Source organism: Neofelis nebulosa, chromosome 10, assembly GCF_028018385.1.
Source record: "Neofelis nebulosa isolate mNeoNeb1 chromosome 10, mNeoNeb1.pri, whole genome shotgun sequence".
Lineage (NCBI taxonomy): Eukaryota > Metazoa > Chordata > Mammalia > Carnivora > Felidae > Neofelis > Neofelis nebulosa.
In genome coordinates this window covers 82,667,159-82,690,955 of record NC_080791.1, presented here as the reverse complement: position 1 = coordinate 82,690,955, position 23,797 = coordinate 82,667,159, and the positions used below count along the sequence as shown (strand labels likewise).

Genomic DNA, 23,797 nt, shown 5'->3' with positions numbered 1-23,797 from the left:
TTTCAGGCTTAGAACTTTCTAGGACTAATAAGATGTCAATAAGAAGTACATTCAAGAAGAATGAGTTCTAAACAGCATAAAAAATAATGTATTCCTAGGTGTATGCCACTCCAAATCACCAAAGAGCAGAAAAATAAACATTTTGATAATTATTCCCCCCCAGTTCTGGTGTTCACTGATGATAAGCTTAATTTATTTTTATTTTATGAAATTAGTTACATAGATAATACATGAGATGATTTGCAAATTACTTATTCAAAAGCTGTCTCTTATAGGGGCTCCTGGGTGGCTGAGTTGGTTAAGAGTCCAGTTTCGGCTCAGGTCATGATCTTGTGGTTCGTGGGTTCAAGCCTGCAACGGGCTCTGTGCTGACATCTCAGAGCCTGGAGCCTGCTTCAGAGTCTGTGTCACCTCTCTCTCTGCCCCTCCCCTGCTTGTGCTCTGTTTCTCTCTTTCAAAAATAAATAAACATTAAAATACTAAAAAAAAAAAAAAAAAAAACTCTTATAAATAACTTTTCAGTCCTATTAGACTTCTACCCCAAATGTGTTTCTCCTGTCCCAGAAGTATCAACTCTATATAAAAATTTCACATGTTTTAATGTTGAAAGCCATCAAATTTTAAACAGTGCTTTAAAACACTAGTATTTCAGTTTTTTTTCCAGCCTATGAAATTGTAAAATGTGATATGCTAAGAAACTAATCTTAAAGGATTCATTAGTATATCACTGATGCCAGCTTATTAGTAGCTGTTACACTCTCAACATTAGTATTTTTACTTATGAGTATGCATTTATTGTGCCTTATCTTATCAAAAAATGTCTATTTAAAAAATCACTGTTAGATATGATTGACACCAAAAATGTGATTACTTAGTAAGATGGAGTAGGGGAATGGGTTTGGCTGGGTTTTTTAATTTTTTTTTTTCTGTTTTCATCTGTATTCTTCTGCTTAATTGCCTTTTTTTCAACCCACTTACCTTTTATGATTTCTTATTTTGGTCATTTCAATCTACATGTTCCAGTTCTTATAGGTATTGTCATGAGACTAGGTAAACAATGGAGATAAAACCTCCTAAGTGTATCGGTTTGGGTTAAATTATTGAAAAACATAGGAAGACATCTATAGAGATTGAGTTGTTTTTGTTTTGATTTTTACACACTAAAGTGTCAAACTATAGTTTTACTAAACTGCTTGCTAAGGCAAGAAATTTTATATCTGTGTTGGACCCTCTCCAAAAGTGGTTTATTATCAGAAGTGCTAAAAGAATCTCATAACATTGATTCAGGCAGAAATGGTTCCAGAGTATAGACTCTGAGATTAGAATTAAAATGAAGCTCTTGGGTAATTTTATGACCATATAAAGATAATCTGCAAATTATTTTTAGCAAAATAATGAGTTTATTTACCACATTAGCAGTCCTTTTGCACAGAGCAGTAGTAACACCTAAATTTTAGAATTATATGTTTGTTCTCACTCAAAAAGTTTTGTGGTATTCTGGGGGTTTGTTAATAAAGTGTATAAAGTTCTTTTTAAACCTTAACAGGAAGCATTTACTTTAATGTCAGGGTTTAACATGCATATTTAGAATTTATTCTCAGATAGTTATTTGCTGTTTATTTCAGAACAGTAGGTCATTATGAGTACCCTGATGGAAAATGTCCCCATAGGGAACCATCATAGAGGATACATTTGATGGACATTAGAAGTAAAAACTCAAAAGCATACTTCTTGGGGTTTTGAGTTAGGAACTTTTTGGTATTAAATTATTGGCTGCCATGAGAGCCTCAGAGCATTTCCTGCCCTGGTTTCTAAGAGTTCCTACAACATTTATAAATGTTAAAGCCAAGTAAAGATAATCTGATTTAACTGCCTTCCTCCAGGCAGGTACAATACTTTTATGTTCATTTTCAGATGAGGTGATAAAGAACCACTGAGATTAACTTGCCTAAGTTTTCATACCTGCTGAATACAGCAGAAGAAAGTCAAGAAGCTACATATCCTACCTTCTGTTAAGGTAGTGGCTCTAAACTTTTCAGGTCTCAGGACCCCTTCCTATTTAAAAAAACAATTATTTAGGACCTAAAAGAGCTTTTGTTCATATGAATTCCATCTACCAGTATTCCTATATTAAAAATTCAAATTGAGACTTATAAAAATCTATTTAGTATCAGTTAATTTTAAAACCATTAGCTCATTGCATGACAACATAACTAACACTTTAATGAAAACTAGTGAGTTATATTTTCTAAAACAAACCAAAAGAGATAGTGAAAAGAATGACACTGTTTCACATTTTTGCAAATTTCTTTAATGCCTGGCTTTCCCCAAAAGTTTCAATACATCTTTTATGAAAGATAGCAAGAAAGAAGAAGTTAGCTTTTAAAGAGAGCCAAAAGGCCAGATTTGTGCCTACATAAAACATCAAAACTATTCAGAATATCTATTATGAGTCCTGAACCAATCATCAGATATTTATAAGCACTCTGATATAAGCTTTATTTTCTATTATTTGCACCAGCCTATCTAAAAGCGTTGTGGGCAAAATCAGAGCAGAGTTATTTCTTCACATCTTTCATGTTGGAGGAAAGGCAAGGTGGGACTTGTGTCTGCTTTGGGTAAAATTGTGGGAATTATCAGACCTTGTACGAACTTTTCATATGCAACACTTAATGGAATGTATTTTAGCACACACACACACAAAGTTATAGTCTTCAATTTGGCCAGTGAAATTCTTAAAGCCATAAACTCTCAACATGTAATTTTATAAAAATGAGTCACAACTCAATTTCCTATTTTCCTGCAAGCAGTAGTATTGTGGAGATTTCAAAGGAAAAATAGACTTAAATATAAAAGTATAGTCTAACTTAATAGATTACAATGGCAAACTTACAAGAAAATTTACTACTTTGCTAATATCACATACATCAAATACCATAAAAATTAGTCTGGCTATTAAATACATTATTTTTCAGGCCACTTGCCGACGAGATCATAGACTTGCAATGTTGAAAACTCGTCGCTGCTACCTAGAGAAGAAAAGGGAAGAGGAATTGAAGCAATTTGATGAGAATACTAATTGGCTCCATCGTGTAAAATCCGAAATGGAGCTCTTAGGTCAAAATGGCCATATTCCAAAGGTAAGATGTGTTTATGTGTTCAGATTCACTTTGTAAAAACTGAGTTCTTTAAACCCATTGTCTTTGTCATGGAGTAAATATCTTTCATAAGACAACTATTGCTCCATCTCTCTGAGATTTGATTCTTTTTACCATTTATATTTGAATATACCATCTGCCTTGCTAATTACCCATTAAATTTGCCTTTTCTGTACTTTGAGAAGAGTAAGGTTACTTTTAAGTGACGTTACTGTTAAGCGATCGCTTCCTTTTATGAGGTAGCTCTTAAGTTAGAATGAAGTAATCAAACTACTTGAGGATTCATCATATAGGTAATTTGTTTTAATGCTTGATGTTTTGTGGAAAAAATAGTTTTAAATGTAGTCACCCTTACTTGTATTATGGCTAATGAAAGCTGATTTGAAAGCTGTATGTGTGTGTACAAAAGTGAAGATATTCCACCTAGAATGGCAAAGGATTACAAAAAGTAGTGATGGGTAATGGTTAATGGCTGAATCAGATAAGAATTCTTTTCATCCGCATGGTTACAGAAATGTGACTTTACTGCCTTTACCAGTTAGGGCTGTATTTTGTTCCTTTCACAATAAGTCTTGGGAATATGCAGTTCATTCCCAATATAGCACCTCCAAAATGTCATCATTCTACTTTTCATTTCATAGTTGCCATGTCATCATTTCATCTTTAGCCTCAAGTTCACACTTAGGCCAAGAAGAAGAAGAGAGAAAGAAACGGGGGAGAGTAGAAGCTTTTCCAGAAACTCTTAACAGACATCTTATTGGCTAGAATTGTCACATGACTGTCCCTAGATATAAAGGAATATGGAAAGGTGACTGTTCTTGCTGGACACATTATCACCCTGAACAAAATTAGAGTTTTCTTAATAAGAAAGAAGAGGGAAATGAATATATAATAAGCGACAAGTAGATGCCTACTACAAAGTAACTAATTTTGATCCAAGTACCTAATACTTTAAAAGAACAACTTCTTTACACTCTTTTTTTTTTTTTTTTTTAAGGACGAGTATCTACAGCCTTTACTTTGGTGGTGCTTTTCTGAAATTCACTACTATGTATTAGCAAATTGGTATCTAGTCCTAGAACTTTGAAATTTCTAAAAAAGCACTAGACTGATTATCAATACAGATAAAATAAAGCTCAGTATATTCAGTAACAAACGAATCCAAGTTGTAATGGTTAATATTCAAAGGTAATTTTAAAAGGTATTACCTAGTACACCATGATTAGGGAAATGAATTCTCTGGTTGTCTAGCAATAGCTATCAGGGGCCATCTTTTAGCATTACAGCTCAGACTGGAGAGGGAGAAGATTAGAGGGAGCAGTCAGTGATGACAGTCAAGGTAGTGAAAGGAGCAGTGAGCAACAAACAGCAGATACCCTGTTTCCTAAAAAAGAAAACCAAAGACAAGTAGAAACTGAGTAATTGTTTAGTGTGGAGATTTGTGGAGGGTCAGCCAACAACTTGATCTACACTTCAGTTATTCTAGAAGTCTTCAAAGTATCTTACCGAAAGCATGCCACTGGATTAATTCAGTAGATTAGGTATTAAGTGTAATACAAAGCATAATTTAATAATATTTTATAATATAATTTAATTGATAAAGCACTTTGGAATATTCCCTACAGAGAAAGAATGTAAATATTGGGGAAAGGTTAGACTTCAGAGTTGGAGTGGTTAGTCATTCTGTTATTTAGTAGTTGTGTTGAATATCCCCTCTAACACTGTTGTATGATTTTGGATAAGTTGTTTAATTTTGTTGTCTTAATTTCCTGTCTTCAAAATATATTTAAATGAGACGCTATATGCAGAGGCCTAGCACCACCTAACACATAGTAGATGGTTGACAAATAATAGTATTCTCAGCATCTATAACATACATGTCAGTAGCCAAAGAAAAGTGTCAGCTGCATTACAAAATACATTTTCTATTCTTCCTCCAGAACAGTGATTCTGACCTTTTTGGGTAATAGATGCCTTTGAGAATCTGATCAAAAAGCTATACAGATCTTCTCCCAGAGATTAGGGAAGTCACATTCATATAATTTCACTTTTTTTTTAAGTCATTTTTCTATTTATCAGCATTAAGAGTATCTACTTTAGAAGCAAACTAAGGGACACTTTTTTTAATGCTGTATTCATATTAAGATGACAGAATAGACATTTATATAACAAGAGGAGTAAGCAAAAAGAGACAGTGATTAATCAATAAACTGTACTAGAGATTATTTAGGTTTAGAAAAGGTAGCTTCTAAAATTCCACGTAGGTCTAAGACATCTAAAGCTGTAAGGGCTCATCATAGAATGCAGCAGCCTCTGTCAGAGCACCTACCAGAGCACCCAAGCCAGGTGCTGAGTGACAGGTTTTCTGAGAAAACAGCTGAGAGTCCTGGGCACATAAGTGTTTCTCATTCACAGCACAAGAGCCTCTTCTCTTGGAAAGGCAGCAGGTGTTGAATGTTTAGAGTAGTTTTTGGTTTTGTTTCACTTATTTATAAGTTTTACTTATTCGTTAGATACCATGTATCTCTAATATGGTTTTGTTTTCAAAATGATCATTGTCAAAATGACTTTAGGTTAGAGTTAAAATTTTTGCACTTGTTTATCTATTTATTTGTTTACTTGTTTTAAAATAGCTAATTTTGAGAAAAGACTCCCATTGTAAACTTGGCTTTCCAAAGACAACAAGCTAGCCAAGGCCCATTGTTGACTAATATAATTATACATTCAAGGCTTGTCTTTTTAAGAGATAAGTAATTCAAGAAGATAAAAGAATAAAATTATTGGAGGAAATATTTAAAGAAGGGTTTTGTTTTTTTAAGAGAAAGGATGGAATATTTGGCAAATATGTTCAGACCATTAGGATCATTGAATTTTCTAACTGGAAAAGACTATAGAGATCATCTAGTCAAGCTCTTAAATTGTAGTCAAGTAAAGTGATCTCCATAAACACTATATTTTTGGCTTAAGGTAGCACTTTTGTCCTGGCTGAAACCATCTCTAAGACAACTTGACTCATAGGCCAGTGCTCTAACCATATTATCCTGATTCCCTAGGAAGGATTTTCTCTAAAATGCATGCTATATTTCTTGAAATATAAATCATGTAAAGAAACAACCCCCAAGTTTACTCTGTGTCAGATATATTAAATGACATTATTTCCAGTCATAGTGCCTACCACTGGCATAGGAAGTTTCGAAAAAAAGAAAAAGAAAAAACAGTTTTAAGCTTTTAGATAATCTGGTCAAATGCAGGTTAGGAAGGAATATTGAAAAGTTAAAATGGATTACGGGAATTGTCTCCAGGAGGAAGTTTCCAAGCTTAGCTTCCCTGCTTATCGGATTGCTGTCTTAGCCCCTCAAATGTCCAAAAGATTTCATTTCCTTTCATCGTATTGAGTAAAATTTTCCCAGTTAAGGATTCTGAGAATGCTATTGGACTATCCCATTCACTCTTTCATATGACCACTTAGCTGACATTTTCCTACTGAGGGTATAGTAAGCTTAAGGAAAGAAGAATGACATTAGGTGATAGGTTGGAGAACACTTGTACCTAAGCACATGAAGTTTAGGAAAATGGGCAGCTACAAAAGACTTTTCATACTTTTGCTCTAGGATGAAGCTTACACCAGATTGAGTGAGTGAAGGCAAGAAATTTTTATTACATGCAACTTCAGACACTGGACACTAGGTCTGTAACACTAAAATAGTTTGACACACCCCCCTCCTGGTTCTGAACCTGGTAAATGAAATAATTACTGATCAGTGCTCTGGCAGAGACTATTGGTAGTAGAGTGTCCATCTTTAAATATAATGCTCAGAGAAAGCTTCCCTGAAGAAGTGACATTTAAGTAAAAACTGGCCATATTCATGTATTTTCACAGCATTATCAACAAATTGGATAGACCAAGAAACTGCCACCAGAATAAAATTTGTTCTGAGTTCCTAACACTTAGTTTCTGAGAAACTTGAAACTTATCTTGCTTGTAAGTTATAGAACTCCTATACCAATATGTTTATTTGTCAAATTGTTTCTAAACATTATCATTTTATATATAAAAAATTAAAATTATTAACACCAATATAAAATAAGTTTTATTAAAATTTATTTAATTTCAACATTCTTAAAGGAATCTGAAGTGTAGTTTGCATTGTTTTCCCCAGGAGCTCAGTAAAGATCTTCATTGTCACCATTTGCACCTTCAGAACAAAGACTTGAAAGCACAAATTAAACATATGATGGATCTAGCTTGTCTTCAAGAACAGCAACACAGGCAAACTGAGGCGTAAGTGCATGGATTTACCTATTCTACAAACTTTAACATTGTGGCCCTAAGGAACCTGAAACAGAAGTTGTTTCCCAGAAAATGGAGTTTTATTAGGTATAGGATACATTATTTTTTAGTGTCTGCCAGCATCAGAAAGTATGTAGAGTTAGAAAACATTGATAAAGTATAAAATAGGTAGTTCTTCTCCAACTAATATTGTTATTGCTTTATAATAAAGTTTTGAAGGCATTTTTCTATAAAACTTAATTATTAGAAGCAATTACTATTAATACCAAATCAATTTTTAAGGAGGCAGTTTTTAAGTATTCATAATTCCAGAATGATTTTTCTGTCATTAAAATGAAATTACTAAAAATGTATATTTTTTAACATCAGTTGTACCAGTTTTTACGTGATGCTGTAGTAGCTCTTTCATGCTCTACTAGCTTAGTAGTAACATCTTTTGAAACATAATATTTAAAAAGTAAGTCTTTATTTTTGTTATATGTCAGTCGCTTCTTTAGGTGTCACTTTCATGCTCTGTAGAAAAGAAATTTATTTTTCTAAGGGCTTTCCACCAGTCTACAATTCCGCAGTTCTAGTATTCTTGCATATCTAGCAATTAATTTTCCATACGTCTCATGTAAGGGAAATCATATTAGGATAGTTACTTTAAAAAGAAGAAAAAAGAGGGGCGCCTGGGTGGCTCAGTCAGTTGAGCGACCGACTTTGGCTCAGGTCATGATCTCACAGTTTGTGAGTTCAAGCCCCAGCTCAGAGCCTGGAGCCTGCTTCAGATTCTGTGTCTCCCTCTCTCTCTTTCTCTGCCCCTCCCCCACTCATGCTCTGTCTCTCTGTGTCTCAGAAATAAATAAACATTTTTAAAAAAATTAAAAAAAAAAAAGAAAAAGGAAAGGAAAAACTTTAGGGAGATATTCTTCTGTGGATAAAAGTTCAACCCAATGTCCTCATACTTTCTGTATCTCTGTCTAGAACAGACAATGAAAATTCTTTTACTAGCAGTCAAACCACCTGCAAGAGTTAAAGTTATCAAAGAAACCCATTAATTTATTTTACCCATACTGTATTTATTATATAAGACATATATACATTTTAAGGTAAATTTTAGTTTCAAAATGGGCAAAAAGATTCTGACTAACTCTCCAATTTAGTAAATTGGTGAGCCAAAACATTACAAGCAGAGGTAACACAGCATAGTAGAAAGAGTATGAGTTTTAGAGTTAGTCTTGAATTCTATTTTATATTAGCAGAATAAACTTGCATAAATTATTTAACCTCACTAAGCCTTAGTTTTCTTTTATGTTAATAGATCATAATACTTTCCTTAAAAGATTTTGAAAGGATTTAAATGACATTAAAAAGGAGGTGAACTGTCTTATTCTGACCTTGTGTAGTGGAGGCAAAAAAACTGATTTAATATACATTCAAAGTGCCAAAAGAAAAAAATTTCCAACCAAGAAAACCCTAACCACCAACAAATTATCATTCAGAACTAAAGGGGAAAGATAAAGAATTTTCCAGAGAAGCAAAAGCTAAAGGAGTCCATTACCATAAAACTGGTGTTATGAAAAGCATTAAAGAGACTTCTTTAGGCTGAAAAGAAAGAATGCTAATTAATAATAAGAAAACATGAAGGTATAAATCTCACTGGTAAAAGGAAATATATAGTAAAGGTAGGGAATTAGTTACTTAAAAAGCTGGTATGAGAGTTAAAAGAAAAACTCTAACTGTAATAATTAATGGATATATAAGATGAAAAGACATAAAATGTGTCATCAAAAACATAAAACTTGGATTATTAATTATATATATTATTATAGATTCTATGTAGAATCTAAAAAACAAAACAAAAAAAGTCCTAGCCAGAGCAATTAGACATTAAAAAGAAAGAACAGGAGTCCAGATTGGAAAGCAAGAACCAAAATTGTCACTATTTGCAGATGACATGATACTATATATAGAAGACTCTAAAGACCACCAAAAACTGCTAGAACTAATAAATGAATTTATTAAAGTTGCGTGATACAAAACCAATATACAGAAATCTGTTGGGTTTCTACATACTAATAAACTATCAGAGAAATTAAGGAAACAATCCAATTGACAATTGCATAAAAAGAATAAAATACCTAGGAATAAATTTAGCCAAGGAGGTGAAAGACCTGTACACTGAAAACTGTTAAGATACTGATGAAAGAAATTGAAGAAGACAGAAATAAATTTAAGATATTCTGTGCTCATGGATTGGAAGAATTAATGTTCAAATGTCCATACCATCCAAAGCAATCTATGGATTGAATACAATCTCAATCAAAATTCCAATGGCATTTTTGACAGAAATAGAACAAAAATTCTAAAATTTGTATAGTGTTACAGAAGATACCAAATAGCTAAAGCAATCTCAAGAAAGAACAAAGTATCACACTTCCTGTCTGATTTATTTCCTTCAAACTATATTACAAAGCTGTAGCAATCAAAACAGTATGGTATTGGTTTCAAAACAAGCATGTAGTATATTGTATGTTGACTAACTAGAATTTAAATTTTAAAAAAAAAAAGAAACTGCTCTGTGTATTTAAAAAAAAAAAAAAAAAAATGTAGATTAATAGAACTGAGTAGAGAGCCCAGAAAATAAACCCACAGATACAAGGTCAATTAATTTATGACAGAGGAGCCAAGAGTATACAGTAGGGTGATATGCAAAAGAATAAAACTGGACCACTGTCTTACACTATACATAAAAATTAACTCAAAATGGTTTAAAGACTTGAACATAAGACCTGAAAACATAAAACTCCTAGAAGAAAATGTAGGTAGTAAGCTCCTTACCACCACATAGGTGGTAAGAGATGATATTTTGGATTTGACACCAAAAGCAGAAGAAACAAAAGCAAAAATAAGTGAAATTACATCAGACTTTAAAACTTCTACATACAAAAGGAAACCAACAACAAAGTGAAAAGGCAACCTTCTGAATGAGAAAAAATATTTGCAAATCATATAACTGATAAAAGGTTAATGCCCAAAATACATGCAGAACTCATACAATTCAATAACAGAGAGAGAGAGACAATCTGATTTAAAAATGGGCAGAAATCTAAATAGACATTTTTCCAAAGAAGACATATAGATAGTGAACAGGTACATAAGAAGGTGCTCAGTATCACTAACCAGGATAATGCAAATCAAAACCATAATGAGATATCACCTTATACCTATTAGAATGGCTCTTACCAGAAAGACAAGAAATAACAAGTGTTTCCAAGTATGAAGACAATAAGGAATCCTTGTGTATTATTGATGGGAATTGGTGTAGCCACAATAGAAAACAGTATGGAGGTTCTTCAAAAGTTAAAAATGGAACTACTGGGGCACCTGGATGGCTCAGTTGGTTAAGTGTCCAACTCTTGAATATGGGCTTAGGTCATGATCTCACAGTCATGAGATTGAGTCCCATGGGCATGAAGTCTGCTTAACAATCTCTGTCTCTCTGCACAGTCCTGCTCATGCTTACACACTCTCTGCTCTCTCTTAGTCTTTCTTTAAAAAAAACAATAGAACTACCATATGATCAACAAATTCCATTTCTCAGTATTTATACAAAGAAAATGAAACACTAACACAGAAAGATATATGCACCCCATGTTCATTGCAGCATTATTTATAATAGCTAAGATATGTAAACAACCTAAGTGACTATCAGTGAATGAAAGGTTAAAGAAAAACTGGTATATGTATGTTTATGTGTATAATATATCTATACACACACAATGGAATATTATTCAATCATAAGAAAATAATGAAATCTTGCCATTGGTGACAGCATGGATGTACCTTGAAGGCATTATACTAAATGAAATAAATCAGTGAAAGAAATAACAAATGATCTCACTCCTATGTGGAATCTTAAAAAAAAAAAAAAAAAAAAAAAATTCATCAATACAGAGAACAGATTGGTGGTTGCCAGAGGCCAGGGTTGGGGACTAAGCAAAATAGGTGAAGTGAGTCAAAAGATACAAATTTACCATCATAAATAAATCATGAAACAAAATGTACAACATGGCGACCATAGTTAGTAAAACTGTATTGTACATCCAAAAGTTGCTCAGAGAGTAGATCTTAAAAAAGTTCTCATTGCAAGAAAAAAAACTTACATGTGGTAATGAAAATTAACTAGATTTATTGTGGTGATCATTTGCAATATAAATAAATATTAAATCAAAAAATATAAATGAATGAATGCATAAATACATTCAAACAAACAAATATAAGTACATATGTATGTCATGGGTCCCTAAGACCACCTCCTTGTTTGATGATTTACTACGATGGCTCACAGAACCCATCATATAGTTGTACTCATAGTTATGATTTATTATAGCAAGAGCATACAAAACAAAATCAGCAAGAGGAAAAGGCAAATGGGGCAAAGTCCAAAGGAAACCATATGCAAGTTTTCAAGTGTCTTCTTCCACTTGGACCCACACGGGATGTGCTTAAGTCCTCCAGCAAAAAGTTGTGAATACGTTTTAAATGTCTAAACTTTGGGATCTCATTATACAATTAGTGCACTTGGGTTTTTACTGGGAGTTGGTTACAAAGGCACCTTCTTCCTAGCCTGTACCAAAATTCCAGACTTTCCAGGAGGAAAGTAGTTGTTCAGCATAAACCATATTGCTTATACAAATAGTTTAAGTACAGTGAGCCACTCTTATTAGTTCTGAAAATGAGAACACTCTCAAAATTCAAGTATTAAGATGTCAACCAAGGGCCAACCTTGCCAGCAAGCCTTTTTTTTTTTTTCTTAGTGTTTATTTTTGAGAGAGAGAGACAGAGTGGGAGCAGGGGAGGGGCAGAGAGAGATGGAGACACAGAATCCAAAGCAGGCTCCAAGCTCTCAGCACAGAGCCTGATGCAGGGCTTGAACCCATGATGAACCCCACAAGATCATGACCTGAGCTAAAGTTGGACGCTTAACCAACTGAGCCACCCAGGTGCCCCAACTAGCAAGACTTTTTAAGAATAGCAACGTCTGGCTGGCTGTGTTATGTGTTCTCTGCACAGCACCTCATTAGTATAGGTGCTCAATAAATACTGTTTCTTTTAGTGACTTTATACTTAATGACTTTTCCCTATAGTTGTTGCCTACGTGATTTAAATGGAGTACTCTCTACCCTCCCCAAAAGGGGCAGTGTCACAATTTATGTGTACTACTATCTAAATATTTAAGTCTCTGAGGTAAAAGCACAGTTATTTCCTTGATTGTTAAAATTAATGCCTATCCTTTTTCCGCTGCCCTACCATACTTCAAATAATCCTTTTCTGCCAGATGTTATGAGTCAACTGAATCAACCAGGTCCGAGGCATTTCAAGGTCATTCAAGTTGTTTGACATCTTCCTTGATATAAAAATTAGGAACCATTAATTGAGTGTATAAATTTATAACTGTTTAGCTGTGGTATTTCTTCAGTGAGCACTTACATGGAGGTCTAATACATAAAAAGATACATTCAGTACTGCTCTGATTGATAGCATTAGGCAAGATTTTGAATCAGAGCCAAGAATCCAGTGCCACTTTGATTCCCTTTAGCTACCATCCTTGTCCACAACTCTTCTACTTGGAACCCCTCTGAATGGCTTTGAAAGCCATTGCTTTAACTCATAAAGAGCTATCTTGGAGGAAATTTGACTCTGCGGTTCCTTCAAAATACAATATACCTGAAACGGATCTCATCATTTAACAGTGCATTTTTTTCATTTTAATTCCATGGTACTTAGTATGAGTAATAACAGTATCTTTGTTTTATAAATCACATAATGCTTTGTAGAAACCTTTTACATGTATTTAACTCACTTAGTTTTGACAGTAGTCTCCTGTTTTAAGTAATGACTGTCTAGTTGTACCCCAAGTTATCGAGAAGAAACCTCAGTTCGTGTATTACCCAAGATCATCTTGGAATTGAAAACTAGCCAAGTCTACACCCTGGTGCTTGTAATTCCCATCCAGGATTCTTTCCACTCTGTACTTAATGTAGTGAAAATATGTTGAGGTATTTTATTGAAATATCTAAATGAAAACATATACAAGATATTATTTAATGATGTGCTAATACTTAGGATATTATGTAGAACTGTAATAGTGTATTTAAAATTTAATATTTATGTCTCTTGTCACCTTTTTTATATAGAGTATTGAATGCTTTGCTTCCAGTCCTAAGAAAACAGTATTGTGCATTAAAAGAAGCTGGCCTTTCAAATGCTTTTGAGTCTGACTTCAAAGAAATTGAACATTTGGTAGAGAGAAAGAAAGTGGTGGTTTGGGCTGACCAAACTAATGAGCATACTTTAAAGCAAAATGACCTAACAGGGGTTTCTGTTCTTATGACCTTTCCACAACTTGGACCACCAGATCAATCTCCTTGTTGTAAGTATAGCTTTTCTTTTATTAGGTAAATTATAAGGTTATTTCTAAAGAGTAACCTCCTTTATATATTGATCTCCAGAACAGTTAATTTTTTAATAGGTTTGGCTATTTTGTGAGAATTAATGGGAAAATTAGCTTCACAATCATTTCATTAACCAATACCTTTCAAAGATTTAAGAGCCAAGTATGCTTGATGTTCTAAATAACTCTAGCAATAAAACCTTTAAGTTATTTTACCTATTTTTGATGGAATAATTGTACTTCCACCCTTCTTTAAAAGTTAACCTCATTTAAAGATGAAGATGATAATTAAGAATATTATATTCTGTAATACATAATAATCTGTTCTTAAGATCAACTAACAGCATAGAATAAACTATATTTTATTGCCATATATCACTTGTTATCAAAGTGTGTTTAGGACATTTTAATTGCAAAACAAACATATAATGTTTAAAATAAATTCAGGCAATATAGAATTACACGTACAAGTAGAATGGCCTCTTCAACTTTCCCCAGAACCCAATCTTGTGTCCTGTCTCAGAAATAAATACATTTAACAGTTTGATTGTCTTTATAGTGTGTGTGAATGTGTGCATCCGTGTATGTGAATGTGTAATATTTGTAGTACATAATCTAACTCTAGCTTTTTGTTAAGTTTCATATGAATCCTAGCACATAATATATATTGATCTACAACTTTTTTTTTATTTGTCTAGTTTATTATGAACATATTTAGGGTATATGCTTAAAGAATTTACCTTATTTGTTTATTTTTTTAACAATTGTGAGAATTCAGAGAATAGATGTACCATAATTTATTTAACCGTTGATCTATTGGTGAACAGTGCATCAGAAAACATGCTTGTATATTCACATTTGTGCATATGTACCAGATTCCTAGAGACTGATTTGTTGGAATATAGGACAAGTAATTTTTTAAAAAATTAATCTGTCAAACTCCAAAATTTTCTCTATGCCAAATGTATATGAGATAACCTCTCTCATTCTTATCCCAAAATAATAGCAACCCTAAACTGGTCTGTATTCTTTTTAAATTTGCAGCTCTCAGACTTTACCTCCAAACTTTTCTGTCTTTCTAGAAGTTTGGATCTTCCCAAGGCCCTATTCTACTTTTCTTTGTTTCCAATGCTGGTACTAGGAGGTTTCCATTTTGTTTAGAGAGTTTTAATTTACCGTACAACATCGCAGTCAATCCATTGATCAGTTAATCTGATTATCATTGGTAATTACCTTGTAGTCTCTCCCCATTCTTTTTTTCTGAGTTTACAGATTTGGGAAAAGCGTTTCTCATATATACAATAGTGGGGTCCCAATTTTCCTTGTAGCTTTTCTGTTGATCTGATCCACGTGATTTCCAACTTCCAAAAATTACCCAGTTTCTGATGTTGGCAGCTGTTTCTTTTTTCTATTGCTGATGCTGTGTCAATGGATTTTAAGAGGAAGATGAGGCAAATCTCTGTAGATTTGTGTATTTGATTTTATTTCTTTTAGTATGATCTCTTCTTGTCAAAACGGTCAGTCAAATATTTATTTTGTAGCTTTTTCCTTTTAGGTGTTTGTTTCCTTTTTCGCTGTGGGTTTTATTTTCTATTTAATTGCTTTTATCTTTACTTTTATTATTCTTTCCATCTACTTTTCCTCGGTTTATACTGCTGTTTTTATTTCTGACTGGATAAAGATGGATATTTGTTCATTAACTTTCACCTGACTTTTCTAATTTATGCATTAATGTCCATAGGTTTCCCTCTAAACACAGCTTTAACTTCATTTCACAAGTTTTGATACATAATATTCTAGATTATTATTCGTTCAAAATATTTTCTGATTTCTGTTGTAATTTCTTCTTTTACCAATGGAGCATTTTTTTCCTCACTTTTTATTTAAAATTGCACTTTCAGATTGAGCAAATTTCCATTTGTGTTCAGGCTTGGAGAAGCAATTAAAATGAGAATCATACTTTTTTTTTTTTTTAATGTTTTATTTACTTTTAAGACAGAGAGAGAGCATGAGTGGGGATGGGAAAGAGAGAGGGGGAGACACAGAATCTGAAGCAGGCTCCAGTCTTTGCGCTGTGAGCACAGAGCCCGACGTGGGGCTTGAACTCAGGAACTGTGAGACCATGACCTGAGCCGAAGTTGGACACTTAACCAACCAAGCCACTCAGGCGCCCCGAGAATCATACTTTTTTAAGTGCCATATAGGCATCCGATAAATATTTCACAAAACTGGTAGATTAGTTTTAATATTTTTTAGTTTTTATTCTCTAAAAAGCTATAGCATATTCCATCCAATTTTTTATTTTTAGCTTAATTGAATTGTATTCAGAGAAAATACTTAATATGATTTTAATCCTTTGAAGATTATAGAGACTTGTCTTATGCCCAACATATAGTTAGCTGGTATAAGTGTTTCAAGTATGCTTATAAAGAATGTGTATTTTGTAGTCATTTATTGCCAGTCTGTTAGGTCAAATTTGCTGTGTTCTTCAAATTTTACTCTTATAGACTTTTTTTTTAATTCACATTCTACCATATACTGAGGAGACCTATTAAAAATTCCCTTTATTACATTGGATTTTTCTATTTTGCATCAGTTTTCTTTCACCACCCTAACAAATCAACACAAATATGTCAACCTAAAATAACACTGATTTATTATTTCCGAGTTCTGTAGATCAGAATTATGGCAGGCTCAACTGGTAACTCCACTTAGAGTTTGAGAAGGCCAAATCAAGGTGTAAGCCAGCTGGATCTCTTTCCTGGATGTTCTGAGGAGAGAATGTGCTTCTAGGCTCATTCTGGTTGTTAGCAGAATTCAATTCTATGCAACTGTAGGACCGAGGTCCCTGTTTTCTTGGTGCTGTTGGCCAGGGGTCATTCTTCAATTTTAGAGGTCACCCATATTCCCTGGCACGTTGCCCTCTTCATCATTTCATTTCCTAGCCAAGAAAGGCAGGACACTTCATTCTCATGCTTCGAATCTCTCTCACCTTCCCTTCTGCTTCATCTCTCCTGCCTACAGTTAAAGGGAAGTCTGTGCTTTTAAGAGTTCATATGGTTCTATTGGGCCTGCTAGGTAATCTAGGATAATCTCCCTGGTTTAAATTCCATAACCTCAATTACATCTGTAAAATCCCTTTTACCATGTAATGTAACATATTCACAGGTTCCAGGAGCTAGGGATGGACATCTTTTAGGAGATATTTCTCCTTGTAGTTCTGTCAATTTTTGGTTTTTATACATTGAGATTATATTATTAAATCTATATATTTCAGAATTCTTACATCTTCCCTTTTTTACAAAATGTACTTACTCATGTGCTTATTCTTTTTTTTTTTAATATGAAATTTATTGTCAAATTGGTTTCCATACAACACCCAGTGCTCATCCCAAAAGGTGCCCTCCTCAATACCCATCACCCACCCTCCCCACCCTCCCACCCCCCATCAACCCTCAGTTTGTTCTCAGTTTTTAAGAGTCTCTTCTGCTCTGGCTCTCTCCCTCTCTAACCTCTTTTTTTTTTTCTTCCCCTCCCCCATGGACTTCTGTTAAGTTTCTCAGGATCCACATAAAAGTGAAAACATATGGTATCTGTCTTTCTCTGTATGACTTATTTCACTTAGCATAACACTCTCCAGTTCCATCGACGTTGCTACAAATGGCCCTATTTCATTCTTTCTCATTGCCAAGTAGTATTCCATTGTGTATATAAACCACAATTTCTTTATCCATTCATCAGTTGATAGGCATTTAGGCTCTTTCCACAATTTGGCTATTGTTGAAAGTGTTGCTATAAACGTTGGGGTACAAGTGCCCCTATGCATCAGTACTCCTGCATCCCTTGGGTAAATTCCTAGCAGTGCTCTTGCTGGGTCATAGGGTAGATCTATTTTTAATTTCTGAGGAACCTCCACACTGTTTTCCAGAGCAGCTGCACCAGTTTGCATTCCCACCAACAGTGCAAGAGGGTTCCTGTTTCTCCACATCCTCTCTAGCATCTGTAGTCTCCTGATTTGTTCATTTTAGCCACTCTGACTGGCGTGAGGTGATATCTGAGTGTGGTTTTGATTTGTATTTCCCTGATGAGGAGCAATCTTGTATTGCTGTATTTGTATTTGATTTGTATTTCCCTGATGAGTTGAGCATCTTTTCATGTGTCTGTTGCCCATGTGGATGTCTTCTTTAGAGAAGTGTCTATTCATGTGTTCTGCCCATTTCTTCACTGGATTATTTGTTTTTCGTGTGTGTAGTGTGGTGAGCTCTTTATAGATTTTGGATACTAGCCCTTTGTCCGATATGTCATTTGCAAATATCTTTTCCCATTCCGTTGGTTGCCTTTTAGTTTTGTTGATTGTTTCCTTCGCTGTGCAGAAGCTTTTCATCTTCATGAGGTCCCAATAGTTCATTTTTGCTTTTAATTCCCTTCCCTCGGGGATGTGTCAAGTAAGAAATTGCAGTGGCTGAGGTCAGAGAGGTTTTTTCCTTCTTTCTCCTCTAGGGTTTTGATGGTTTCCTGTCTCACATTCAGGCCCTTTATCCATTTTGAGTTTATTTTTGTGAATGGTATGAGAAAGTCATCTAGTTTCATCCTTCTGCATATTGCTGTCCAGTTCTCCCAGCACCATTTCTTAAAGAGACTGTCTTTTTTCCATTGGATATTCTTTCCTGCTTTGTCAAAGATCAGTTGGCCATACTTTTGTGGGTCTAGTTCTGGGATTTCTATTCTATTCCATTGGTCTGTGTGTCTGTGTTTGTGCCAATACCATGCTGTCTTGATGATTACAGCTTTGTAGTAGAAGCTAAAGTCTAGGATTGTGATGCCTCCCGCTTTGGTCTTCTTCAAAATTATTTTGGCTATTCGGGACCTTTTGTGGTTCCGTACGAATTTTAGGATTGCTTGTTCTAGCTTCGAGAAGAATGCTGGTGCAATTTTGATTGGGATTGCATTGAATGTGTAGATAGCTTTGGGTAGTATTGACATTTTAACAATATTTATTCTTCCAATCCATGAGCAGGGAATGTTTTTCCATTTCTTTATATCTTCTTCATTTTCCTTCACAAGCTTTCTATAGTTTTCAGCATACAGATCTTTTACATCTTGGTTAGTTTTATTCCTAGGTATTTTATGCTTCCCAATTGTGAATGGGATCAGTTTCTTTATTTGTCTTTCTGTTGTTTCATTATTAGTGTATAAGAATGCAACTGATTTCTGTACATTGATTTTGTATCCTACGACTTTGCTGAATTCGTGTATCAGTTTTGTCAGACTTTTGGTAGAGTCTGTCAGATTTTCCATGTATAGTATCATGTCATCTACAAAAAGTGACAGCTTAACTTCACCTTTGCCAATTTTGATGCCTTTAATTTCCTTTTGTTGTCTGATTGCTGATGCTAGAACTTCCAACACTATGTTAAACAATAGCGGTGAGTCTACGGCCATTCCACCCTGAACGCGCCGGATCTCGTCTGATCTCGGAAGCTAAGCAGGGTCGGGCCTGGTTAGTACTTGGATGGGAAACAACAGCGGTGAGAGTGGACATCCCTGTCGTGTTCCTGATCTCAGGGAGAAAGTTCTATTCTTAACCCTAAGTTTACTATTAATATAGCTGTCCGACTTTTCTTTTGCTTCATGTCTTCATGGTTCATCTTTTTTCTGATTCTTTCACTTTAAATCAAACATGTGTCTTATAAACAGCATGTAATTGGGTTTTGCTTTTTTTATATATAATTTTTTTTTTTAAGTTTGTTTTGAGAAAAAGAGAGAGACTGTGAGCAGGGGAGGGGCAGAGAGAGGGGGAGACAGAGAATCCCAAGCAGCCTTCACACTGTCAGCGCAGAGCCCGATGCAGTGCTCAAACTCACAATCTCTGAAAGTATGACCTAAGCCAAGATTAAGAGTCGGACACTTATCCCATTGAGCCACCCAGGCATCTCTGGGTTTTGCTTTGTTGTTCTGTTTATCAGTCTTTATCTTTTAAACTATTCATTCCTTTTCTACTTGATGAATGTATTGATACTTGGTTTTAAACCTGCCATCTTGTGCACGTTTCTAATTGTCCTGCTTATTCCAAATTCTTTTTCTTTTGAACTTTGCTTTAAAATGATAGAGTGATATTTAATATTCCATTTTTTTTACCTCTCAGCTTGGAAACTATATACTCTTTTTATATTCTTTTAGTAGTTACCCTTGAGTAACATTATGTATCCTTGCTTTATCAAAGTCTGTTTATCAAAGTAATTATGTTACATTTACCCTCAAACAGTGCTAGAAACTTAAAAAATTCTTTACCTGGGTAAACTCCTCTCCTGACATACCATTGTTATGTTGCATTTTATTTTTCTATATATAATATACCCATAAAATGTGTTTTTTTTTTATTGTCTACGTAATCAGTATTCACCTTTACTCTTTTTATTCTTCTATATTTTCTCAGCATCTCTGCATCTCCATCCAATAAATGTTTTCTTTCATCCAAAGAATCTTTTGTATTTCCTTTACAGTGGATGTGCTAATGATGAATTTTCTTAGTTTTTATATGTCTGAAGCTGTATTTATTTTACTTTCTTTCTTAAAGACTATTTTGCTGGGTATAGAATTCCAGTTTGGTATTCTTTCTTTTCTTAGCACTTTAAAGATATCATTTCATTATCTTCTGGGTTTTTTGGTGTTTTTTTTCTTGTTGTTAAAGTCAGCTGTCATTTCTTCCTTGAATATAATCAGAATTCTGATCTCGCAAAATATTTTCTCTTTGTTTTTGGGTCTTAGTAGTTTTGCTCTATTATTCCTATATGATTTTATTTTTACTTCTCTATGTAGGTTCATAGAACTTTCAAATTTTGTGTCTGGATTATCTTACATTAGTTCTCCTTGCCTTATATGTGCCTTTTTTTTTTTTTTTTTTTTTTTTTTGGTCTCTGGAAATTTCTTTTCACATATTCTATAGTTTACTTCTCTTTGATTCTTTTTTATAAGCTCCGTTTGTTGACTAAAATTCTCACTGAACACAATGGGTGTAATTATTTTAAAGTCTGTGTCTGAGAATTTCAGGTCTGGAGCCCTCTGGGTCTGTTTCTGTTATCTCTTTCTTCTGGTTCTCTTTCACGTGGTCTCATTTCCTTTAAGACATGCTAAGTTTTGTTCATCAGACATGTATTTGCAGAATTGTTTACAGAAATACTTTGACTTCTCATAGTAATGTCTTCCTTCAGAGAGGATTTACATTTGTTTCTTCTAGGCCCCTGATGGCATTAACAATCCAAAATCACTGTAGTCCAGTTTTAAGGACTGGGATAATTTGAAACTACACAGAAACTTCTGCTAGGGTCTGCCTACCCCCTGATTTACCCTCAAGAGCATAAGCTGTTTAGAGTTCTAATTCAAAGCAAGGAGGGTTTAGGAAGAACTTTGCCCTAACTTCAAGCGCCAGCATCCCAGTTCTACCAAGTTCTCAACAACATTACTAAGTTTTTCTGCCACCTCCTTCAGGATCAGCAAAAAATCTCAAGGGGAAAATAGCTGTAAATGCAGAGATTACCTTCCAGAGGTTCCCAACTTTCTCTTGATACTTACCTATAATTCTTCACAATCTCTTTAGCTCTTCTGTGCATTCAACCATATGTTTTTTTATATTTTGTCCAGAATTTTTTATTGCCTTCAGTAGAGAGATTGGTCTGGATTACCTAGCTCTCTATTATTAAGTTCCCTATGTTAATATTTTTACATTAAAATGAGTGGGAATTTGGAGATACATATTTATATCCTCTTTTTCTTTTAATGAAGTACTATCGTCATTAGAACTAACCTAGTTGAGATCTTAGGAAAGAAAACTTAAGATTTTTTTTCAGATTCTCTTGTACCTTTTGGGCCTTGGGTTTTTTTGTTTTGTTTTGTTTTTTTTCTTATATAATGTACTCAAGATGTTGGAGAGGAAATAGTGTTTTAACACCAAGATTGAGAAATACTGACCACCTGATGGTCATTATTACTTATTTAAAAATCCATATTTCACTTAGAGTGTAATTGCATAGACTATACTTGTCAGCAGTAAAACACAACATTTATTTGGCTCATAATTCCTTTTCATAACATTTTTAGAAGGAAAAACTGTTGAAGTCATGTTACATTTTATAAACATGTATTTCCTTTTGAAAGTGTATCAGAAGATGAGTTTTGTTTTTATTATGTTTTGTTCTTTGTTTGTTGTTTAATATTTTGTTCACATGATTTCATAGATTAACTATTTGTTGTGTCTTATTCATTCCATGAATTTTATATGTTGTATTCACTATGAGTAGGGAGTCAAAGATGAGTAACAGGGAAGGGGCATGGAGTACAAAGCGAGTCCACTTATAAATACTTATTTTCCTTTGTCTTAGAATACTAAAATAAAATCGTTCATTAAAAAAACATAGTGAAATTTATGTTTGTGTTTCTAAAGATATGAAGCAATAGCTAGATAACATATTATGAAAATTATACTATTAATGGTAGCCTTAACACATTTAAGAAAATTGAAGAGATTCAGCTTAAGCAAAACCTGAGTTAAAAATGTGTCTCATTCATCTAAGCTTATACATGTGTTACTGACTTTTTTCCTACATTCTCATTAATAGGTAATAAGTAGTTTTGTTGTCAAATTTCTTGTTGTTGTTGTTGTTAAATTTCAAAAATGCTAAATGCTCTGGTATTTGAGACTTGAATTTGTTTTGTTTTTTTTGTTTTTTTTGTTTTGTTTTGTTTTGTTTTTCTGGTGCATTAGGGACCTTTTAATAGTATTTATTAGATCAGCAGCAATCTTTATATTTAAAATGCCTACATTGCTTTTAAAAGTCTGATGAGATTAACCATAATAATTTAATCTGTGCTCTGTTGTTAGGCATCTAGATTGTTTAATAACTTTTTATTATAAATAATATTGCAGTAAGCAAATGTGTATATTTATCTTGATGCTCATGTCTGATTACTCTTATGACAAATTCCTAGAAGTAAAATTTCTAACTCAAGAAATAAGCACAGTTTTTTAAAGTTTGAAGTATATATTGCTTAGTAACTTCTCCCACCCCCATGTGATTATACCAATTTTAATTCCCATCATCAGTGTAAGAAAATGTGTTCCTTTCTCCCTTTATTCTCACCAACTCTTGGTGTTAAAGTATCTTTAATTTTTAATTTATAGAAAATTATTTTCAAACATACATAAAATTGCAAAGTATACAGTAATGAACTCTATGAACCCATCACCTAACTTTAAGGTTTATCTCATGGCTAGTCTTGAGAACTCCATCTGCTTTTCTCCACCCCATCAAATCTGTACTGGATTATTTTGAAGGAAATCTCAGCGTATCATTTCTTCCATTTACATCTTAGTGTCTCTAAAAGAAAACACAATATCCTTTTCATACCTAATGTCATTAAATATCTATCCAATTAGTGTTTAAATTTCCCCCTTTGTCTTAGAAATGATTTCTTTTAAAGTCCTTTCATCAGCATACAAACAAGGCCCATACCTTGTCGTTGGTTGATATATCTATTAAATCATTTTGAATGTGGGGTTCTCTCTCCCTCTTTTGTCTTTGCTAGCTAATTTATTGATTCTTTGCCAATTTCAACCATAAATATTCTTTCCATTTTTCCTTTGTTTACTAGTATAGTTGAATATATTTTTTCTCATCTATTCAAGGATCTATTTTCTTTTCTGTGAATTACTTAGCCATCAATTGATCATTTTTCTTGCATAGTCATCTTTTGTAAAAATTGTTACATATTTACAAGAGCTTAGGATATGAATGTTTATTCATTCAGCAATATTTATTGAACTTCTATGTGCCAGATACTTATGCTAAGGGTGCATCAAAGTACAAAACAAATTTTTTAACCCTTCCGGAGTTTACATTCTAGGGCAAGAAG

The 23,797-nt window shown here is 33.7% G+C and overlaps 1 protein-coding gene and 1 non-coding gene across 3 annotated transcripts in view; both read left to right on the top strand.

The window, feature by feature from the left end:
* KIF18A (kinesin family member 18A) overlaps window positions 1-23,797 on the top strand; it is an 80,080-nt gene that overhangs the window by 28,801 nt on the left and 27,482 nt on the right. For both annotated transcript variants that reach the window (XM_058688513.1, XM_058688515.1), the window contains exons 12-14: window positions 2,976-3,140; window positions 7,319-7,440; window positions 13,632-13,867. In XM_058688513.1, the coding sequence (XP_058544496.1) occupies window positions 2,976-3,140; window positions 7,319-7,440; window positions 13,632-13,867 (523 nt within the window). The remainder of the gene's footprint in view (window positions 1-2,975; window positions 3,141-7,318; window positions 7,441-13,631; window positions 13,868-23,797) is intronic.
* Window positions 8,804-8,869, top strand: LOC131488956 (small nucleolar RNA SNORD57). Its single transcript, XR_009250333.1, has one exon. It is a non-coding gene; the product is annotated as a small nucleolar RNA SNORD57 (small nucleolar RNA).